Source organism: Salvelinus sp. IW2-2015, linkage group LG36 (genome assembly GCF_002910315.2).
Source record: "Salvelinus sp. IW2-2015 linkage group LG36, ASM291031v2, whole genome shotgun sequence".
NCBI classification, from domain to species: domain Eukaryota; kingdom Metazoa; phylum Chordata; class Actinopteri; order Salmoniformes; family Salmonidae; genus Salvelinus; species Salvelinus sp. IW2-2015.
The window spans coordinates 25,909,544-25,931,875 of NC_036875.1; the positions used below are offsets into that span (position 1 = coordinate 25,909,544).

Sequence of the window (22,332 nt, forward strand, 5' to 3'; positions counted from 1 at the left end):
CACGTTCATCTGTACACACAATAGTACGCAAGTATAAACACCATGGGCCCACGCAGCAGTCATACCGCTCAGGAAGGAGACGCGTTCTGTCTCCTAGAGATGAACGTACTTTGGTGCGAAAAGTGCAAATCAATCCCAGAACAACAGCAAAGGACCTTGTGAAGATGCTGGAGGAAACAGGTACAAAAGTATCTATATCCACAGTAAAACGAGTCCTATATCGACATAACCTGAAAGGCCGCTCAGCAAGGAAGAAGTCACTGTTCCAGAATCGCCATAAAACAGCCAGACTACGGTTTGCAACTGCACATGGGGACAAAGATCGTACTTTTTGGAGAAATGTCCTCTGGTCTGATGAAACAAACACAGAACTGTTTGGCTATAATGGCCATCGTTATGCAAGGAGGCCTACAAACCTGACTCAGTTACACCAGCTCTGTCAGGAGGAATGGTCTAAAATTCACCCAACTTATTGTGGGAAGCTTGTGGAAGGCTACCCAAAACGTTTGACCCAAGTTAAACAATTTAAAGACAATGCTACCAAATACTAATTGAGTGCATGTAAACTTCTGACCCACTGGGAATGTGATGAAAGAAATAAAAGCTGAAATAAATCCCTCTCTACTATTATTCTGACATTTCACATTCTTAAAATAAAGTGGTGATCCTAACTGACTTAAGACAGGGAATTTTTACTAGGATTCAATGTCAGGAATTGTGAAAAACTGAATTTAAATGTATTTGGCTAAAGTGTATGTAAACTTCCGACTTCAACTGTATATCAGAAATTGTGTTATAGAATTAGTGTCAACCTAAAATATTGTCATATAATTATAAATAGTTTATATGGGTTTTATACACATTTTCTGTATAAATAGCATCCAAAGTATATGTAAACAGACCATACATTTCTCAGTACTATTATATAACAGGGCTAGAGGCGTCACTAGAGACACCCTGGTTCGAGTCCAGGCTGTATCACAAACAGCCATGATTGGGAGTCCCATAGGGCGGCGCACAATTGGCTCAGCGTCGTCCGGGTTCGGCCGGTGTAGGCCGTCATTGTAAATAAGAATTTGTCCTTAACTGACTTAAATAAAGGTCACAGGTTACATATTTAAATGAAGGTTACATAAAAAAAAATGTAAATACAATAATCAGTACTTTTATAACTTGTCTAAGTCGTATAATCAACTGATTTCAGTCACCGTATGGCTGTGGATTGACTGCATTGTTTGAATGGAATGTTGGCATATTGGCAGTTAATTTGACAAATTAATATAATCGTTCCTCTAAAACTGGTCTGTTAGCTAGCTTTTATCACAGCACTGGCAAACCATGGTTGACCAACTCCCTGACTAAAATGGCTGACCTTTTATACCACCATTTGAATGTTTATGCCCATTCTAGTATTATAATTTTATGGTAGACACTTACTGGGAGATAGCGGTGGAGCAGAGAGAATCTCATCCTCTCCGTTCAAATGTTTCTGAAAGTCCTCCAGTGTCATCCAGTCCAAGTTGAGGTCCATTCCAAGGTTAAGAGAGGCTTGTCCTTTGTCTGTTAGTCACAAACCACATCAGTATTATTTCACATGGCCATTTGGAGGGTCTCTGTCCAGAAACAGCCCCTAACCCTAGATCTGAAAGGATTGGATAGGTGTAGTGCTGTGGCGGTCATGATGATTGTCATGCAAACAACTGCGGGTCTCATTGACTGTTAATTAAAATAAACACGTTTCGCATCTCCTGGTTTCCACGCATAGCCTACAAGCCACTGATGCAGACAGTTGGAACATCTACATTTTAAAAAGTCTAATATAGCCTACACCATCACAACAAATCCATTCTTTCTTTTAGACATGTCTAAAGAAATATATGAAGAAAATGTAGCCTATTTCAGAAGAACAGTATAGCATATTCTGAGTTGTCCTTATGTTAGGTCCTGATCTGGCTATGCCATATGGCTGGGGGCTACACTAGCTCATTTAGCAGACAAGATGTGCTTAGAATTCCGTGGCATTATTTTATACTACAAAGAATACAATTGAACATAGCTAAATAAAATAGGACATTTTCTCCAAACGATTTCAGAGGGGGTGCGCAAAAAAAACGTCATCAGTAGCCTGCACTCGAATAGCGAAAGGAGGTTACGTTTTAATATGCAAGCAAGACAGCGTGTCCATAAGGCTAGGGGAAGCTTTTCCTGAAGTAAATTGCCAAAATGATATAGCCTAATTAGCCTACTCCTGTCTACACAGAAATAAAATAATTGAAAATAGGCTACTAAACCATGATTTGGATCATTAGCTTCTTAAAAAAATAAAAAATAAGTTGTGGATTATTTTAAATAGTATTGCCTTCAGTCGGAAAGAAAGGCAGCGCACAATTTGGGCAGATTAGTTTTGAGTTGTGACTGTCTGAAAAGTAGATGCCAAACCAGACACATCGAAATATTTAAAAATACAATCACAGGAAAACATAGTTTGGAAAGCAAATGGTTATTGCTGTAAAGGTAAGAAAATTAAAATACTAATGTCTTTTAGATATCAAAATCCTCAACTTAATTTAGTGAACAACAGTATATCCTATCTTATTGGCACCAGACACTCCAATGTACTTGTTCTCTTGCTCAATTGTGCACCTGGGCCTCCCACTCCTCTTTCTATTCTGGTTAGAGCCAGTTTGCACTGTTCTGTGAAGGGAGTAGTACACAGCGTTGTACGAGATCTTCAGTGTTTTGGCAATTTCTCGCATGGAATAGCCTTCATTTCTCAGAACAAGAATAGACAGTTTCAGAAGAAAGTTCTTTGTTTCTGGCCATTTTGAGCCTGTAATCTAACCGACAAATGCTTATGCCTCAGATACTCAACTAGTCTAAAGAAGGCCAGTAACATTGCTTCTTTAAATCAGCACAACAGTTTTCAGCTGTTAGCCTTTTAAAATMATAKACTTGGATTAGCTAACACAACGTGCCATTGGAACACAGGAGTTATGTTTGCTGATAATGGTTCTCTGTACGCCTATGTAGATATTCCATTAAAAATCAGCCGTTTCCAGCTACAATAGACATTTACAACATTAGCAATGTCTACACTGTATTTCTGATCAATTCCATGTTATTTTAATGGACAAAATAAAAAGTGCTTTTCTTTCAAAAACAAGGACATTTCTAAGTGACCCCAAACTTTTGAACGGTAGTGTAAACTAATTATTATATGTGTAAAATTATCATGCACCTGTCGGAACATAAATAGCGAATGGAGGAGGCTTTTCCCACGGTTCATTTTCACGCCAGCCAGGTAGGCTATACTCCTGTTGTAAAGCAAAGTAATGTGTTTAATATTAGGAAAGTTGAGAAATAAATATAGTAGGCCTAGCTTAAAGAACGCTGATGGGATCCTCCTCTTTTTAAAAGAGGCTGCCATCAAAATTATGTTTACACAATTGCATAGCCTATAGAAATGTTGCCGCAACATGAGTTCATGGGCTCTCATGAAGTGTTTGATTAGATTTTCAATTACATTGATGTCATAGTGATTAGAGGGACAATAGAGCGTTGAATACCTGGCCATTAGCGACTGGCAGTTAGAAAGCTTGGTGGGCTATTAACGACCATCAGCAGCATCAGAGCAGTTTTGGAGAAGCGTAGTTACTGTGACTAAACAGTCACGTGGAATTTGCCTGCAGTCATGATTCATGACCGCCGGTATGGTGGTAATTCGTAACAGCCCTAGGATAGGTGTAAGCAATATGGTATTTTTGTAATGGATGCATGTCTACACTGAGTGTGTGTATGTGTGTTGACTTTTCCATGTGAGATGGTTCTGTGGCGTACCAGACTTGTCGGCGCTCTCCAAGGCGTCTTGATTGTCGTCGCAGGCTATGAAGAGGCGTGGCTCGCTGTCTTCCCTCCTCCTCCTCCTTCTGTCATCGTCTTGGGTCCTCCTCTCCAATCGTTGAGCCTCCTCCCTCCGTTCCTCTCCGCCAAACTTTGACTTCTGGGCGGGTTCCTCCTCTGCCTCCGCCTTGTCACTAGTCTCCACAGCAGCGGGGCTCTGACTGGGCCGAAATGCTATTAGAGGAGAGGAACAAATAATGTTAAGTTAAGTGAAAATAAACAAATAAAAAGGTGGAATACGCAACAGGCATCATGTCAGTTAAAACGTCTTGGTTGAGTCACTATGTAGTGGCTGCGTCCACTACATTTATCGGTAATTCAATGAAAGCCCAATAGCACGTGTCAAACTCATTCCACGGAGGGCCGAGTCTCTGCGGGTTTTTGCTTCTCCCTTGTACTTGATTGATGAATTAAGGTCACTAATTAGCAAGGAACTCCTTACCTGGTTGTCTAGGTCTTAATTGAAAAAAAAAAAAAACTTAAACCAGCAGACACTAGGCCCTCCATGGAATGCGTTTCACACCCCTGCCTGATAGTGTAAGCTTAACAATGGAACCTTGTAACTCTTCTTACCGTCTTTATGTTTGGTCTTGTCTGGCTCTGGCTTCCGAGCAGGTGACTCCTTTGTCGGCTTGGTCCTTTTCTCAACTTTCCCTATGAGCTGAAATTTTTACAGAAATATATTTAAGATTTTACTTGAGGCAGCTTAAGGTAGGCTTTCAGCACAACAGTGAAGGCCTTGCTGCTGGCTTTACCACCAGCATTGATTTACTAACCTCACTACATGTAGTGCAAAGCTGCTTGGTTTACCTTCGGTGGTTTAGTGTTCTCTGCAGGGGTGGGCTGGTGGACCATCTGTTTGCGGGGAACGCGGTCCTTGGCCTCACAGTTCAGCAGGAACTTCTCAAACAGGTTAGTGGAGGTGGCTGTTTCCTTATCCCCGCCCACTTCCTCTTTAGACTCCTCCTCTCGGGCCTTGCTAGTGCTGGCCCCTGCACCAGAGGAGGATGAGGGGATTTTCAGTGGTGCAGAGGTGGCCTCCTGGCTCTTGCCCTTGGCCTTCTTGTGGACGTGGGCTGGGGTGTCGCTGGAGTCAGAGGTTGGTGTGGGCTCATCCCGGCTCTGGCTCTTGAAGGAGGCGAGGCTCTTGAGTTTTGCAAGGCCGCTTGTGGAGAGCGTGGGCGAAGTAGTTTCCGGCTTCTTGCCTTTCCTGTCCTGAAGGAAGTCCTTGATGCCCTGCAGCTTCAGTTCTGACTTTCCCTTCTTATTCTTGGGCTTGTCATCAGTGCGAGACTTTTCAGTCGGTGTGGTATCATCCGTCTGGGACTCAGATGGCCCCTCGCTAAGCTCCTCTTCCAGGGGGGCGGTGGCCTCATCTTCAGTGGACTCCAGATCACCCCTTTGATCCTTCTTTGTCTTTTTCTTCTTCCCTTCCTCCATGTTATCTTTTTTCCTATGCTTCCCTCCATCCTTGGCCTTGTCCTTCCTGTGCTTCTTGGAGGGCACGGGGGCTTCTTCCTCATCATCAGATTCAACAAATCTCTTCTTGGAGTCGGACATCTTGGTATTGCGGCCCGGGGTCGGGGGAGGGGAAAGCTCCTCTTCATCAGACTCTGGTGCCGGACGAGGCCTGAAGTCCTCATTGCGCTTGTCTTTCTTCTTTTTCCTCTTCTCCTTCGGGGGAAGTGCCTCTTCTTCCTGGGGCTTCTTCTTTTTCTTTTTCTTGACAGGCAGGTCTGTGGGCTTGTCTTTATCACTGTCGCTGTCAGAGTCGGCATCGAACACGTCACTCTTCATGGGCAGCTTCTACAGAGAAGAGGGGACATTCACATCAGCCATAGAAAGTGATATCAGTTAGTCAAATGTATACTGAACAAAAATATAAACGCAACATGCAACAATTTTACTGAGTTACAGCCAATTAAAATACATTCATCAGGCCCTAATATATGGATTTCACATGACTGGGCAGGGGCGTAGCCATGGTTGGGCCTGGGAGGGCATAGGCCCACCCACTGGGGAGCCAGGCCCAGCCAATCAGAATTTGTTTTCCCCACAAAAAAGCTTTATTAGAGACAGAAATACTCCTCAGTTTCATTAACTGTCCGGACAGCTGGTCTCAGACGATCCAACAGGTCCTGGGCTGGCGTGGATACAAGTGGTCTGCGGATGTGAGGCCGGTTGGACGTACTGCCAAATTCTCTAAAACGACATTAGGCGTCTTATGGTAGAGAAATTAACATTAAATTCTCTGGCAACAGCTCTGGTGGACATTCCTACAGTCAGCATGCCAATTGCACGCTCTCTCAAAACTTGAGACATCTGTGGCATTGTGTTGTGTGACAAAACTGCACATTTTAGAGTGGCCTTTTATTGTCCCCAGCACAAGGTCCACCTGTGCAATGAGCATGCTGTTTAATCAGCTTCTTGATATGCCACACCTGTCAGGTGGATGGATTATCTTGGCAAACATGTAAAGTGTTGGTCCCATGTTTCATGAGCTGAAATAAGATCCCAAACATTTTTCAGATGCATTAAAATATTATTTCTCTCCAATTTTGTGCACCAATTTGTTTACATCCCTGTTAGTGAGCATTAACAGGGATGTAAACACATTTTTGTCAGTGTAGTTAGTGTTACAGTCAGTCCGAAAAATCTAAAACATTACATCCCAGGAATTAGACCCACCAAGCCTTTCTTATGGTGGCTATGATCCTCCTGGATAGGACTTACCATGCCCTTCTTAGCATCTTGGTCTTTCTTGACCTTAGCCTCTGCCAGAGCCCTCTTGTAGACCAGCAGCACCTCCCTACAATCCTCCAGGTGGGCCGCAGGCTCCCAGGTGTCATCGTCAGATGAGTAGTTCTTCCAGCGAACGCGGTACAGGACCTCCCCCTAAAGACAAGGAGAAATACATGTGGGTGAGAGCAATACGAGAATGCTCGTTTGGCGATATAGCAAATTCATTTGGATTTATGTATTTGCGTGAAATTGCAAAACGTCTATCGCAAAAAAACACATTTTTTGTGTGAGCATTTACAGTTGAAGTCGGAAGTTTACATACAGCTTAACCAAATACATTTAAACTCCGTTTTTCACAATTCCTGCCATTTAATCCTAGTAATAATTCCCTGTCTTAGGTAAGTTAGGATCACCACCTTATTTTAAGAATGTGAAATGTCAGAATAATAGTAGAGAGAATGATTTATTTCAGCTTTTATTTCTTTCATCACATTCCCAGTGGGTCAGAAGTTTACATGCACTCAATTAGTATTTGGTAGCATTGCCTTTAAATGGTTTAACTTGGGTAAAAATTTAGGGTAGCCTTCCACAAGCTTCCCACAATAAGTTGGGGGAATTTTGGCCCATTCCTCCTTACAGAGCTGGTGTAACTGAGTCAGATTTGTAGGCCTCTTTGCTCGCACACGCTTTTTCAGTTCTGCCCACACATTTTCTATAAGATTGAGGTCAGAGCTTTGTGGTGGCCACTCCAATACCTTGACTTTGTTGTCCTTAAGCCATTTTGCCACAACTTTGGAAGTATGCTTGGGGTCATTGTCCATTTGGAAGACCCATTTGCGACCAAGCTTTAACTTCCTGACTGATGTCTTGAGATGTTGCTTCAATATATCCACATAATTTTCCTTCCTCATGATGCCATCTATTTTGTGAAGTGCACCAGTCCCTCCTGTAGTAAAGCACCCCCACAACATGATGCTGCCACCCCCGTGCTTCACATGGATGTTGTTCTTCGGCTTGCACGCCTCCCCCTTTTTCCTCCAAACATAATGATGGTCATTATGGCCAAACGGTTATATTTTTATTTAATCAGACCAGAGGACATTTCTCCAAAAAGTATGATCTTTGTCCCATGTGCAGTTGCAAACCGTAGTCTGGCTGTTTTATGGCGGTTTTGGAGCAGTGGCTTCTTCCTTGCTGAGCAGCCTTTCAGGTTATGTCAATATAGGACTCGTTTTACTGTGGATATAGATACTTTTGTACCTGTTTCCTACAGCATCTTCACATGGTCCTTTGCTGTTGTTCCAGGATTTGCACTTTTCGCACCAAAGTACGTTCATCTCTAGGAGACAGAACGCGTCTCCTTCCTGAGCGGTATGACGGCTGCGTGGGCCCATGGTGTTTATACTTGCGTACTATTATTTGTACCTTCAGCTGTTTGGAAATTGCTCCCAACGATGAACCAGACTTGTGGAGGTCTACAATTTTTTTCCTGAGGTCTTGGCGGATTTCTTTTGATTTTCCCATGATGTCAAGCAAAGTGTGGCTTCTAAAGCCATGACATAATTTCCTGGAATTTTCCAAGCTGTTTAAAGGCACAGTCAACTCAGTGTATGTAAACTTCTGACCCACTGGAATTGTGATACAGTGAATTATAAGTGAAATAATCTGTTTGTAAACAATTGTTGGGAAAATTACTTGTGTCATGCACAAAGCAGATGTCCTAACCGACTAGTTTGTTAATTAACAAGAAATTTGTGGAGTGGTTGAAAAACGAGTTTTAATGACTCCAACCTAAGTGTATGTAAACTTCCGACTACAACTGTATGTCTGCTTCTTCTCGTGTTGTATTTTTGATCTCTCGTCTCCTTCGCTCCTTCTGTGCTGTGTGCACCTACCATTTACACCAGAGATCTGTATATAATGACAACATGCTCATGTCTCCGCCCTAACAATGGGAGTCATTGTCCCAATGACTTGGGCTTATTTTGGACAGATTTTGGCAGGAATGAAACAGTCATCCTCTCTGTTTGCGCACACATACACACAACAAGCCCTTTACAACAAATATGAGAGCTCACTTCCTCTCTGACAAGCGGTTTGGTCCAACAGAAACAGTCACATGGACACTGAAACAGAGACATTATTTTACTGTAATAGAGAAGTTAACCTTTCTAATGATACCCTTTTTATGTCTCAACTCCTCAAATTGCTCGCAGAGCAGATGTTACTAAAACAGGAGTATCAATGAACATTGATTCAGTTTGTCAGCTTGCAGAATTTTGGCCAAAGACTGTTATACTGGCTGTGTAGTCTGCTTTATAAATGTGCAATAAGCATAAAACAATTATATACAGGCAGTGTCAGAGGAAGGCCTTAAGCATTTTCAAAGACTCCAGCCACCATAGTCTTATCTCTGCTACCACATGGCAATCAGTACCAGAGGACCAAGTCTGGGACCAAAAGGCTCCTGAACAGCTTTTAACCAAGTCAAAAGACTACTGAACAGTTAATCAAATGGCTACCCTGACTATTTGCATTGACCCCCTTTTGATTTGCACTGGTTCTATGCTGGCCTCAACCCACACATATATTGACACCACACCAGGGTTTCCATTAGGAGAATCTGGCACCCGACAGTTGACCTGCAACATTTTAATTTACCGGATATTTGAGAAATTGACCAAACCCATTGGCATTGGATCCGTGAACTGATTAGGGCATCCACCCACGGTGCTCAGAATGATAGAAATCACATTTAGAATATGGTAACTCATATTAACAGAACATGCAAGTCGAGGATGCAACAACGTGTTGTTCTTCTTACCGAATTCTGAAGTGCACTTTGAACATGTTAGAGTAACAGTCCGCATTTACTTTTCCTCAGCCAACAAGACAAGTAATGAACAGCAAAATCACTTGAACATTTCAATCTACTATAGTAGAAAAGTTTAGGCTACGAATTATATTGGTCAGCTTGTCGAAGCCTATTCCTAAACTGACTCTTGGACAGTTGTGGGACAACAGCTCCCAAATTCATACAACCAGTAGGCCTAGATACATAATAAAATGTTAAAAAGCAATGAATCTGATGCAACAGATCAGAACGTTTAGCTTAAAATTGAAAAACTATTATTTCTTCACATTATAAACGTAGCAAGGTGCACAAGGCAGTAGGCTACGAGCGAATATTCATTCCATAATGCAATTAGCGGGAAAACACCGTTGTCAAATAGGCACTGCACATGCAAGCGGTTTCATGTGAGATGAAAATATCCATTAAAAAAAATGAAAAAGAGGAGATCTAATACGCTACTTTGAAGCAAGGTAAGACATGCCTCATAATATGTATTAAGACACTGATGCCCTTTGCAACCACATACCTATGTGAGAGTGGATTCTCGGCCCTCACTAGCATGAAAGAATTCAATAATTTTCCTGTATTTAGTTGAGACTCAAATACAACCCAACATTGCAGAGTTATCCTTTTCAACCACACCCTACTCACCTGTGGTGAGTTATTCACAATTTGATGAACAAATAAGATTTTATATGTAAGATGGTTAAATAAAGAGCAAAATTATTGATTATTATTATTTGTGCCCTGGTCCTATAAGAGCTCTTTGTCACTTCCTATGAGCCGGGTTGTGACAAACTCACTCATTCTTATGTTTAATAAATGTATAGTGTGTGTGGCAGGCTTACAATGATGGCAAAAAACAACATTTGAGAGTGCGCTGACCCTGGTGCTAGAGGGGGTACGCAGCTGGAGGTTGAATGTTTGAAGGGGTACGGGACTGTAAAAAGTTTGGGAACCACCGGAATAGACAATAAACAAAAGGGACATATGCTTTTCGGGCTAGGGGGCAGTATTTTCACGTCCGGATGAAAAGCGTGCCCAAAGTAAACTGCCTGCTACTCAGGCCCAGAAGCTAGGATATGCATATTATTAGTAGATTTGGATAGAAAACACTGATGTTTTCATCAGTTTCTAAAACTGTTTGAATGATGTCTGTGAGTATAACAGAACTTATTTGGCAGGCGAAACCCCGAGGACAAACCATCCAGAAAAAATAAAATTGAGATCACTCTCTTTTCAATGGGTTTTCATTGGGAATCTAGAATTCTAAGGCAGTTGCTTGCAGTTCCTATCGCTTCCACTGGATGTCAACAGTCTTTAGAAATTGTTTGATGTTTTTCCTTTGTGTAATGAAGAAGTAGCCCTGTTCAGAACGAGGGTCGAGTGAAGTGTGCCGTTTGTTAGAGGCGCGTGACCTGAAAAGCACGCTCCACTTTGTTTTCCTCCGGTATTGAACGCAGTTTATCCCGTCTTAAAGTTTATCGATTATTTACATTTAAAAAATACCTAAAGTTGTATTAGGAAAGTTGTTTGAAATGTTTGGACAAAGATTACAGGTAATTTATGAGATATTTTGTAGTCATGTTGCGCGAGTTGGAACCGGTGTTTTTCTGGGTAAAACGCGCCAAATAAATGGATATTTTGGATATATAACGACGGAATTAATCGAACAACATTTATGATGTTTATGGGACATATTGGAGTGCCAACAAAAGAAGATCTTCAAAGGTAAGGCATGAATTATATCGTTATTTCTGAGTTTTGTGTCGCGCCTGGCGGGATGAAATATGATTGTCTGTGTTTGTTAGATGGGGTGCGATACTCAGTTAATAGTATGGTTTGCTTTCGCCGTAAAGCCTTTTTGAAATCTGACACAGCGGCTGGATTAACAAGTAGTTTATCTTTAATCCTATGTATAACACTTGTATCTTTCATCAATGTTTATGATGAGTATTTCTGTAATTTGATTTGGCACTCTGCAATTTCACCGGATGTTATTTGAGACAATGCATTACTGAACATAACGCGCCAATTTAAACTGAGGTTTTTGGAAATAAAGAGGGACTTTATTGAACAAAACGAACATCTATTGTGTAACATGGAGTACTGGGAGTACCACCAGATGAAGATCATCAAAGGTTAGTGATTAATTTAATCGCTATTTCTGACTTTTGTGAGCCCTCTCCTTGGCTGGAAAATGTCTGTATGTTTTTTTGTGGCTAGGCGCTGTCCTAACATAATCGCATGGTGTGCTTTCGCCCTTTTTTAAATCTGACACGGTGGCTAGATTAACAAGAAGTTAAGCTTTAATTTGGTGTATTGCACTTGTGAATGTATGAATGTTAAATAGTTCTAATAATTTATTTTGAATTTTCGCGCTCTGCCATTTCACCGGATGTTGTCGAAACGTTCCGCTAGCGGAACACCTAGCCATAAAAGGTTTTAAAATGTTCAGGTTTCAAACAATTAAGTACTTTTTCAAAATGCATACCACCTCCAGCTCATTGCAAAGTGATGTGTGACGTGCTGATGAAGCCTGTCTTCCGTTGCCATTTGATGCACTGTTCAAAACAACTGAGAACTCGGAAATCTCCGACTTCCGACTTCAGTGTTTTCAAGACAACTAACTGGGAACTGGGGAAAAAACGAGCTCCGAAAATCGTTTTGAACGCTTATCCAACTCGGAATTCCAACTCGGGAACTCTGGACTCTTTCTAAAGCTTCGACTTTCCGAACTGAAGATCACTGACATCATGATTTCACCTCGTATTTTACGAGTTCCCAGGTGTCTTGAAAGCACCACAAGCTCTTGTACCATCTGACAGATTTTCCACTCAAAGGCTGTATGCTGTGCACATGTGATTAATAGGATAATTAACAAATATACTGTACACAAACTGCAATTTAATTCCACTAGATTATGCAAATTAACCTAGACTGATATACATTACCAGTCACACATTTTTACATCGACTGGTATATCCATTAATGAATAGGCTAATTAAGCAATAAGGCACGAGGGAGTGTGGTATATGGCCAATATAAAACAGCTAAGGGCTGTTAATATACAAGACGCAAAGCGGAGTGCCTGGACACAGCCCTTAGCCATGGTATATTGGCCATATACCACTAACCCCCAAAATGCCTTATTGCTATTATAAGCTGGTTACTAACCTAATTAGAGCAGTAAAATAACATGTTTTGTCATATCTGTGGTATACGGTCTGATATACCACGGCTGTCAGCCAATCAGCATTCAGGACTCTAACCAGCCGTGGTATATTGGCCATATACCACACCTTCTCAGGCTTTATTGCTTAAATTCTATCGCAATGGGATTTTTTCTTTTTCTCCCGGACAATTGGCCAGAGACAATTTTATCGGCTTTTCTATTTTAAAAAAGTCGGACAAAAGCCGCCTATTACCGGCTAATGGAAACCTTGCGCCACACACACTTTCACGTATGCTGCTGCTACTACTCTTAATCTATCCTCATTGCTTTTTAAAGTTTTTGGGATATAGTCTAGGCCTACTGGTTGTAAGAATTTGGGATCTATCGTCCCACAACGGTCCCAGAGTCTGTTTGGAATAGGCTATTTCTTTCTCGCACAACGACAAGCTGACCAATAGAATAGGTAAACTTTTCTACTATGGGGGATAGTAGATTGACAGGCTAGTGGTTTTGCTGTTCATTACTCGTCTTATTTAACTAGGCAAGTCAGTTAAGGACAAATTCTTATTTACAATGACTGCCTACTAGAGGTCGACCGATTATGATTTTTCGACGTCGATACCGATTATTGGAGGACCAAAAAAAGCCGATACCGATTAATCAGACGATTTTTTGAAATATATATTTGTAATAATGACAATTACAACAATACTGAATGAACACAATAAAATCAATTTAGTCTCAAATAAATAATAAAACATGTTCATTTTGGTTTAAATAACGCAAAACAAAGTGTTGGAGAAGAAAGTAAAAGTGCATAATTTGCCATGTAAAAAAGCTAACGTTTAAGTTCCTTGCTCAGAACATGAGAACATATGAAAGCTGGTGGTTACTTTTAACATGAGTCTTTAATATTCCCAGGTAAGAAGTTTTAGGTTGTAGTTATAGGAATTATAGGACTATTTCTCTCTATACCATTTGTATTTCATATACCTTTGACTATTGGATGTTCTTATAGGCACTATAGTATTGCCAGCCTAAGGCTTGAAGTCATAAACAGTGCAAAGCTTGAAACACAGCGAAGAGCTGCTGGCAAATGCAGGAAAGTGCCGTTTGAATGAATACTTACGAGCCTGCTGCTGCCTACCACCGCTCAGTCAGACTGTTTTATCAAATTATAGACTTAATTATAATATCACACAGAAATACGAGCCTTAGGTCATTAATATGGTAAAATCCAGAAACTATCATTTCGAAAACAAGACGTTTATTATTTCAGTGAAATACGGAACCGTTCCGTATTTTATCTAACGGATGGCATCCCTAAGTCTAAATATTGCTGTTACATTGCACAACCTTCAATGTTATGTCATAATTCTGTACAATTCTGGCAAATTAATTAGTCTTTGTTAGGGAGAAATGGTCTTCACACAGTTCGCAACGAGCCAGGCGGCCCAAACTGCTGCATATACCCTGACTCTGCTTGCACAGAACGCAAGAGAAGTGAAACAATGTCCCTAGTTAAAAGAAATTCATGTTAGCAGGCAACATTAACTCAATATGCAGTTTTAATCAATATGCAGTTTTAAAAATATATACTTGTGTATTGATTTTAAGAAAGGCATTGATGTTTATGGTTAGGTACACATTGGTGCAACCACAGTGCTTTTTACGCGAATGCGCTTGTTAAATCACCCGTTTGGCAAAGTAGGCTGTGATTCAATGATAAATTAAATTGTCTGATCCACATATTATGCCTACGAAAAGGGGAGACAAATACAATATGACGTCCCTCTAACCTGATGGAGGATATTAATGCCCTCTTTATCATTGGGCACCGACACAATAATCCAGACAATGAATATGCACACTCACCGGGGATATGGCCGATGTTCTCCGCTGGTGCTAATAAAATACAATACTTTTCGCTCAATTAAGTTGATTATTTTGATCATTAAAAGACAGATTGGAGTCTTCATTGTCTTCTCTTTACAGCAATAGCCATTTATTTTCTAAACAGTTTTTCTGAGATTGTATATTTAAATATTGCAATATGCCTGGCTCTCCACTTTTCACTGACAGTCGCAACTCAACAATCATCTATACGGCATTTGCAGCACGCTCTGCCCAAACTGCGGCCCCTTCCGACTGTAGGCAATGCGATTTAAAATAAAGCTAATAATCTTCTGTGGCCAAATCATGCTTTCTGGTGTAGTAGCTCATTTTAAATTATTTTATTTATTTCTGTATAAACAGGAGTAAGCTAATTAGGCTATATAATTTTGGCAATTTAATTAAATGTACTTTAAGGAAAGCTTAGCTTCCCCTAGCCTTATGGAGTCACCACCAATGTCTTCTAACATCTTCAAATTGCTCATTGAAATTCGGTAAGAATGACACACACCGCTGTATCCAAGTTGCATGTTCTGTTACGATGAATTACCATAAACTAAATGTGATTTGTCAGTCTGAGAACAGTGGGTGCACGCCCTAATCAGGTTATGCAACCTATGCATATGTCAGGTAAATTCAAACGCTGACGGTCAAGTGTCCAGCATCACATTTTCCTGCTACATGTACATATTACCTCACCTCGTACCCCTGCACATAGACTCTGTACCGGTACTCCTTGTGTATTAACTCTGCATTGTTGGAAATGGACCCGTGTGTAAGCATTTCACTGTTCGTCTACACCTGTTGTCTACAAAGCAAGTGACAAATACATTTGATTTGACCCATGCCTACTCATAGACCTCTCCGTCTGAGATAAACACACATTCAGTTGAACGGCTGTGTCTAGCACTGTGGCACACAGCCAGTATTTTCAGTCCCCACCCTCCTATCCAGTGAACTGGGACAACAGAGAGCTCCAGTCAGAGCGAATAAGGGACAGGGGCTGCAGAGTTCTCTGACAATTTGACAGACTTTGCTTGTTTGGATCATATGAATAATGTGTTCTGGTTCAAGTGGGGTACAATTGTGACTGTAGCACAGTGCATGGCTGGTTGTGATTATAAATAAAATAAAATAAATGTTAAAGAGTCAGGTTTCTCTCTCCCCACTCCATCTTCCTCAGAGGCTTTGTTTTCCTTTCTCCCTATCTCATGCCTCAGCTCAAAAGCAGTTACATAAGAGGAACTGGCTGTGTGAGTGACACCAGACCTCCCCCTACACACACACAGACCCCTCCTTCTCATCCAATATTGCCCTCCCCTCCGAAACTTTGCCTTTGCTGGGGCTGGGTATTTCACTGAATCGCTATTGAGCAACAATCACAAACACAAGCCTCTCTTTCTCCATTTCACACACACACATGCTTGTTTGCAGAGGAGCCTTCTGGTCCATCTTGTGTGGCAACACAGCAGCTCTCTTCTGTGGTGTAGTGCAGGGTTCCCCAACTGGCCCGCGGATGGTTTTATTTGGCCCCCCAAGTTTTTAGAGAAAATAAATAATGTGTGTGTAATTTTTTGTTGTTGTACATAAGTTCAAGTATTTCCACGCATAATAAGAGAGACACGATGTGCTGGTATACAAATGTAAGAAAGGTAATTAATTATTATGTTTTAGTCAAACATATCTGTTTGGGCTTCTTGTGGTCAATTTGCAGTCTACAAATGATTTGTAATTATGTTCCGGCCCCCTGACCAATAAAAAAACAGCCAGCGGCTGAATCTAGTTGATGATCCCTGGTGTACTGTATGTAGTACAGTTATCTCACCAGACTGAAATGTGTTTCCCCTGAGAATCAGACAGATGGCACTTTACAAACCGTTCTCAGACGAGGGGAAGACAAACCCTAGCCAAACTCCAGTCCTCCCGCCCCCTTTTCGCCAAAGTGTGCACTTGTTCACTCCCCCTGTTGTTCACTCCCACTTGTTCACCCCGTATTGATGCTTTGCCTGTTTGATGGTTAATCGGCGGGCATAGCAAGATTTCTTATAAGCTTCTTGGTTAGAGTCCCGCAGTGGATAGTGCGTGCGGCCCAGTACATCACTGGAGCCAAGCTTCCTGCCATCCAGGACCTCTATACCAGGCTGTGTCAGAGGAAGGCCCTAAAAATTGACTCCAGTCACCCTAGTCATAGACTGATCTCTCTGCTACCACACGGCAAGCAGTACCAGAGCGCCATGTCTAGGTCCAAGAGGCTTATAAACAGCTTCTACCCCAAGCCGTTTTTTTAAATGGTTTTTAAATTTAGAAAGTCAGTTAAGAACAAATTCTTATTTACAATGACGGCCTACCCAGGCCAAAGCTGGGCCAATTGTGCGCCGCCCTACGGGACTCCCAATCACAGCCGGATGTGATGCAGCCTGGATTCAAAGCAGGTACTGCAGTGACACCTCTTGCACTGAGATGCAGTGTCTTAGACCACTGCGCCACTCGGGAGCCCATCAAATGCCTACCCAGACTACTTGCATTGCCCCACCCCCCCCTTTGCACTGCTGCTACTCTCTGTTATTATCTATGCATAAGTCACTTTAATAACTCTACCCACATGTATATATTACCTCAATTACCTCGACTAACCGGTGCCCCACACATTGTACCGGTACCCCCTGTATATAGCCTCGCTATTGTTATTTTACTGCTGCTCTTAATTATTTGTAACTTTATTTCAGAGTTTTTTTGTTGTTGATATTTTTCTCAAAACTGCATTGTTGGTTAAGGGCTTGTAAGTAAGCATTTCACTGTAAGGTCTACATCGGTTATATTCAGCGCAAATGACAAATACAATTTGATAATACATATAAAAGCATTGAATTGGTGTAAATAATATGATAGACACTGTCTCTACACCAATGCATTTGGATCATTGAATGACTGCATACCTCTAAGAAAACATTACAATATTATAGTATTAGGATTACACTGTGTTATTGTGGCTGTCAATCAGGTAAAATAACTGGTCCATGTCAAACTAATATGCAGTTCTGCAACACTGAATAACCAGTGCAACCAGGCAAGAAGAGACCAGTGTAATGTTCAAGAACACCTGGCTGTACCCACAACTCAAAAGAAAGCCGACTCATTATTGTAGAACACCATCACCTGTTCATTATTTTCATAGACGTGAAAAGGAACGGTCTGTACCATTGTATTATGTACCGTGGGAAAAGGAGCGTCATTGCTAATGTATTTAGTTAGCTCGAAGATAGAACACGTCTAGAGACAGTGTCAATATATATGGCCAACATAACAAAAACAAAGTTGACAGCAGAAGAGAGTATTCTGCAGCTGCCTACTACAGACAGTTAGAGCTAGTTACGAGTTGGTTGTACACGCGTTAACACGGAGGGTTTGTTCTATTTGGCAAGTCTCTGCAAGTGGGTCTGGCTGAAGTCCAGAGGATGAAAAAATAACACCAGTCTGTCTGGCCAAGCTTTAATGTTCGTGCAACGAGGGGGGCATCGGATGGTTGGGCAAAGTTGTGCAGCCATTGACATTTCCTTTGCGGTTGGCTAGTTAGCTAACTGTTTATTTTATACATCAGTCAACTGTGCGTGGACATTTGAGCGTTTCTCTGCGTTAGCTAGCCATATAACGTTATTTAGTTCAATACAAAACGGTCCCTAGTGTTTATTGTTGTCATTGTCAAATTGTGTAGACTGCTAGCTAGCAGCAACGTTCAGTTAGCTAAGTTAACAACAAGCTTGCTTTGTTACTGTACCTCCTCCGTTCGCATGTCAATAATCCTCTCCACTTCGTAAACATCTTCAACCTCGTCTTCGCTGTCTCCAGCCTCTGGCTTTTCCGCCATTTTATCGTAACAGGAATAAACAACAATAATTATCTTATTATGCCTTCGCCGGTATTAAAGCCAAGCCCTGAGATAGCTAACTATCTACAGTACACGCTAGCAATTTTTATTAGCTTTGTTAGCCACAACAACTGTATGTTAGGCTAGCTGGTTAACTAACATTAAAGAGCGTGGAGCTGATAGACTAGGCTGAGATACGTCTTCTTCGTGTAGTTGACTTCTCCGATGAGGCAGTTGGCATCCAATACATGTTGTATTACCGCCACCTACTACACTGGAGTATACCTCCTTTTTACTTTGCTTGATTTTTTTTCTTCAATAATAATAAAGAAAAAATTTAAGAAGAAAACAATACCCTACCATCTAACCCTACACTCACAAAAAACCCACCACTCTACTCTATTATTTAAATCTATCTTACCTCAGGCCAACAGCCTGAAAGGACAGTACACCACCAACCAACACAGCCTGTACCTCTTCTGCTGTCAAGTCTCGTACACCCAAATACCTCTCTGCAGCTACCACCACAACCTAAATGTTCTGTAACTTACATTCTATCCCTGCAGTACAGTTGATAACCATTGCTATAAACGCAACAACACATTCACCATGCTGACGCCCCTCAGGGGTGCGTGCTTAGTCCCTTCCCATACTCCCTGTTTGCACATGACTGCGTGGCCGGGCACGACTCAAACACCATCATTTCGTTCTCAGACAAAACAATGGTGGTAGGCGTGATCACCGACAACAATAAGACAGCCTACAGGGAGGAGGTCAGAGACCTGGCAGTGTGGTTCCAGGACAACAACCTTTGCCTCAACGTCAGTAAGACAAAGGAGCTGATTGTGGTCTACAGGAAAAAGAGGGCCGAGCACACCCCCATTCTCATCGATGGGGCTGCAGTGGAGCAGGTTGAGAGCTTCAAGTTCCTTGGTGTCCACATCACCAACCAACTAACATGGTCCAAGCACACCAAGACAGTCGTGAAGAGGGCACAACAAAACCTATTCCCCCTCAGAAGACTGAAAAGATTTGGCATGGGTCCTCAGATCCTAAAAAGGTTCTACAGCTTCACCATCGAGAGCATCCTGACTGGTTGCAACTCGGCCCCCTGTGCAACTGGGTCCTAGACTTCCTGACGGGCTGACCCAAGGTGGTGAAGGTAGGCAACAACACCTCTGTTACCCTGATCCTTAACATGGGGGCCGCACAAAGTTGCGTGCTAAGCCCCCTCCTGTACTCCCTGTTCACCCATGACTGTGTGGCCACTCACGTCTCCAACTCAATCATCAAGTTTACACACGAGTGGTGCCAGGATGAGTGGTGCCAGGAAAATAACCTCTCCTTCAACGTCAACAAAACTAGGGAGCTGATCGTGGACTTCAGGAGACAACAGAGGGGGCTGGAGTGGTCCATCCACACAGTATGTTGAAGAAGGTTCAACCTCCGGAGGCTGAAGAAGTGTGGCTTGGCCCCTAAGACCCTCACAAACTTCTACAGATGAACCATTGAGAGCATCCTGCCGGGCTGTATCACCGCCTGGAAATGCAACTGCACCGTCAGCAACTGCATGGCTCTCCAAAGAGTGGTGCAGTCAGCCCAATGCATCACCGGAGGCACACTACCTGCCCTCCAGGACCTCTACAGCACCCAGTGTCACAGGAAGGCCAAGAAGATCGTCAAGGACCAAGGCCAGTTCCCCCCGCTACCATGTAGAAGGGAGAGACAGTACAGGTGCATCAAAGCTGGTACCGAGAGACTGAAAAACAGCTTCTATCTCCAGGCCATCAGACTGTAAAATAGTCACCACTAACCAGCTTCTGCCTAGTACCATGCCCTGAACTTTAGTCAGTCACCACTACGCCACTGGGTTCCCCGAGTGGCTTAGTGGTATAAGACACTGTATCTCAGTGCAAGACGCATCACTGCAGTACCTGGTTTGAATCCAGGCTGCATCACATCCGGCCTTGATTGGGAGTTCCATAGGGAGGCGCACAATTGGCCCAGAGTTGTCCGGGTTTGGCCTGGGTAGGCCGTCATTGTAAATAAGAATTTGTATTAACTGACTTGCCTAGTTACATTTTAAAAAGTACTAGCCGGCTACCACCCGGTACTCAACCCTGCACCTTAGAGACTGCTGCCCAATGTACATAGTCATTGAACACTGGTCACTTTAATGTTTACATACTGTTTTACCCACTTCAGAAAGTATTCACAGCCCTTGACTTTTTCCACATTTTGTTGTGTTACAGACTGAATTTAAAATGATTAAATTGTGATTTTGTGTCACTGGAATTATGTTTTTCAAAATTAAAATGGAAAGCTGAAATGTCTTGAGTCAATAAGTATTCAACCCCTTTGTTATGACAAGCCTAAATAAGTTCAGGAGTAAAAATGTGCTTAACAAGTCACATAATAAGTTGCATAGACTCACTCTGTATGCAATAATAGTGTTTAATGGGATTTTTTAATGACTACCTCAACTATGTACCCCACAAATACAATTATCTGTAAGGTTCCTCAGTCGAGCAGTGAATTTCAAGCACAGATTCAACCACAAAGATCAGGGAGGTTTTCCAATTCCTCACAAAGAAGCGCGCCTATTGGTCGATGGGTAAAAATATAAAAGCAGACTTTGGATATACCTTGGAGCATGTTGAAGTTATTAATTACGCTGGAAGTTGTATCAATACACCCAGTCACTATAAAGATACAGGCATCCTTCCTAACTCATTTGACAGAAAGGAAGGAAACTGCTCAGAGATTGGTGACTTAAAACAGTTAGAGTTGAATGACTGTGATAGGAGAAAATTGAGGATGGATCAAAAACATTGTAGTTACTCCACAATACTAACCTACATTACAGAGTGAAAAGAAGGAAGCCTGTACAGAATTAAAATATCCTCCACTGGGTCAAATATACACTGGAGTTGCTTCCCAAGAAGACATTGAATATTTCTGAGTGGCCCACTTACAGTTTTGACTTAAATCGGCTTTAAAATCTATGGCAAGAATTGAAAATGGCTGTCTAGCAATGATTAACAAACAACTTGACAGAGCTTGAATAATATTTTTAAGAATAATGTGCAAATATTGTACAATCCAGGTGTGCAAAACTTTTATAGACTTACCCAGAAAGACTCACAGTTGAACTCACTGCCATAGGGGATTCTAACATGTATTGACTCAGGGGTGTGAATACTTATTTCATTTTCAATAAATTAGCAGATTTTTTTGTTTAAATGCACTTCATCATTATGGAGTATTGTGTGTAGATGGGTGAGAAAAAATCAATTTAATCCATTTTGAATTCAGGCTGTAACACAACAAAATGTTGAACAAATCAAGGGGTATGAATACTTTCTGAAGGCACTGTATATACTATATTCTTGTCAAGGCTCATCCTATATAACTACTGCTGTACACACCTTTTCTATTTATATACTGTCGATAATGTCTGTACACACCATCATATACATGTACATTATTTCTATATTTCCTAATTCCTTTCTTTACATTTTTGGGATTTGCGTGTATTGTTTTGTTTTGTTAAGTATTAGAGATAGGAACATAAGCATTTCGCTACACCCGCGAAAACATCTGCAAAATATGTGTACTCGACCAATAAAATTCAATTTGATTTAGATTTTTGATAGTACACACATCTGCTGGAGCCAGACCCTATTGAACCCAACTCTCGCATGGCACTACTTAGTGGGCGCAGACAGTGTGTAGTAGATCGCACATGCCTCACCCCAAATGCCACTGCCCAGTGTGCTGTCCTCAGATAGACCTACTCCAAAAATGGGAAAAGGAACATGGGCTGGGAGACGTGATGATCAGCCGGTCATATCAAAGATGTTCAAGATCCAGAATTTTTTATTCCAAAAGATACTTTTACTT

General features: G+C 41.7%; 1 protein-coding gene across 4 annotated transcripts in view; it reads right to left on the minus strand.

Moving 5' to 3' along the window:
• LOC111959527 (M-phase phosphoprotein 8) overlaps window positions 1–18,650 on the minus strand; it is a 36,758-nt gene extending 18,108 nt beyond the window's left edge. For 3 of the 4 annotated variants that reach the window (XR_002876683.2, XM_023981143.2, XM_070437549.1), the window contains 6 exon segments: window positions 18,340–18,650; window positions 6,634–6,795; window positions 4,711–5,706; window positions 4,474–4,561; window positions 3,838–4,074; window positions 1,438–1,560 (listed from right to left, as the gene is read on the minus strand). Coding sequence is in view for 3 of the 4 variants with exons in the window: in XM_023981143.2 (XP_023836911.1) it covers window positions 1,438–1,560; window positions 3,838–4,074; window positions 4,474–4,561; window positions 4,711–5,706; window positions 6,634–6,795; window positions 18,340–18,429 (1,696 nt within the window). In the remaining variant the exon portion in view is untranslated. 4 annotated transcript variants of the gene reach the window in all.
• Window positions 18,651–22,332: the final 3,682 nt, after the last annotated feature.